Source organism: Nanorana parkeri, unplaced genomic scaffold (genome assembly GCF_000935625.1).
Source record: "Nanorana parkeri isolate BGI_ZX_2015 unplaced genomic scaffold, ASM93562v1 scaffold923, whole genome shotgun sequence".
In the NCBI taxonomy this organism is placed as follows: Eukaryota; Metazoa; Chordata; class Amphibia; order Anura; family Dicroglossidae; genus Nanorana; species Nanorana parkeri.
Window position 1 is genome coordinate 473,403 of NW_017307191.1, and position 1,335 is coordinate 474,737.

The following is a 1,335-nucleotide window of genomic DNA, read 5'->3' on the forward strand; positions in this document are numbered from 1 at the left end:
TGGGGGGGGGGGGGGGGGGGGTTCCCAAAGGATAGGAGTCACCCAATCTTGAGAAATCCACATGTAAATCAGCCAGAGAGAATGCCAAATGATCGTCTCAAGATTCCAAAATGTATCACATCTCCAACAGGGTGCGTAAGGGCAAAAGGCAGCCAACGCGTCTCGGGGGCCACAAATCCCCCTTCATTAGGGCTTGAACAATGTAACAAAAAGGTATCTATAGGAACCGAAGCAAAAGCGCCTGGATGGAAATGTCGGCAGGAGAAAGTTATCAGGTAGTTATTCCTGATCTCAGGTTGGTTGTGTCTCATCATGATTGGAGGGGTGGACTGTCACCAGTGCGCCCGCAGCTGAGCTGCCGAGGTGGGAGGTCTGACATAAAAACCTAGGCGATTGGATATACTCATTGCTGGGGAAAGAATGGTGTGTGAGCAACAAGAGACATCAGGCTCAATAAGACAAGAGGATTACAGCGATCAAGGATGCATGAAGCAATCATACCCAAGTCTCCCAGGTAGACCAGGCAGCGGTGGCATGCCATCTGGGCCCAATCCATCTCCTTGGCTGAAGCAGACACAGGTTTCTTACATCCTGAAGGGAAATAAAGTAATAGTGCATTAAAGCAAACTGTTCCTGAGTGACACAAGGTGGGAGAGCGAGAGGGACAGAGCGAGAGAAAGAGAGAGAAAGAGAGAGAAAGAGAGAGAAAGAGAGAGAAAGAGAGAGAAAGAGAGAGAAAGAGAGAGAAAGAGAGAGAAAGAGAGAGAAAGAGAGAGAGAAAGAGAGAGAGAAAGAGAGAGAGAAAGAGAGAGAGAAAGAGAGAGAGAAAGAGAGAAAGAGAGAAAGAGAGAAAGAGAGAAAGAGAGAAAGAGAGAAAGAGAGAGAAAGAGAGAAAGAGAGAGAAAGAGAGAAAGAGAGAGAAAGAGAGAAAGAGAGAAAGAGAGAAAGAGAGAAAACACCCAGCCCATGAGGTTGATTTACTACAGAAGTTGAGAATATTCACGTCAATTATCCAAAAATGTGAAAAGCACATTCCTACGATAAAAATAAATAAAAATCGGCTGTGTGGGGGTGACTGACCGATCAGGGGGTCGGTGACGTGGGTCCAGTCGATGCAGTACTGCAGCTCCAGCTGGTAGTGGGACTGGATGTAGAGGAGGAGATGCTGGTAGAAGCCCACCCCGGCAATCAGGTGGGTACGGTAGGCACATTCTAGGGCACTCCGGCTGTGGATGTGCTGCGGGTGAATTATCAGAGATTAGAGAAATAATAGCTCTATAGCTAAAAAATTCCTAGCCCACCCCAATATCTAACAGCTGCCACTACAGGCTGCCC

General features: G+C 47.5%; 1 protein-coding gene across 1 annotated transcript in view; it reads right to left on the reverse strand.

Annotated features, from left to right (window-relative positions):
* The window catches only part of SMG5 (SMG5, nonsense mediated mRNA decay factor), a 25,260-nt gene that overhangs the window by 23,154 nt on the left and 771 nt on the right, over positions 1-1,335 (reverse strand). The window contains exons 2-3 of the mRNA XM_018566191.1: positions 1,081-1,237; positions 502-591 (exon numbers count right to left, since the gene is read on the reverse strand). Coding sequence (XP_018421693.1) covers positions 502-591; positions 1,081-1,237 — 247 coding nt within the window. The remainder of the gene's footprint in view (positions 1-501; positions 592-1,080; positions 1,238-1,335) is intronic.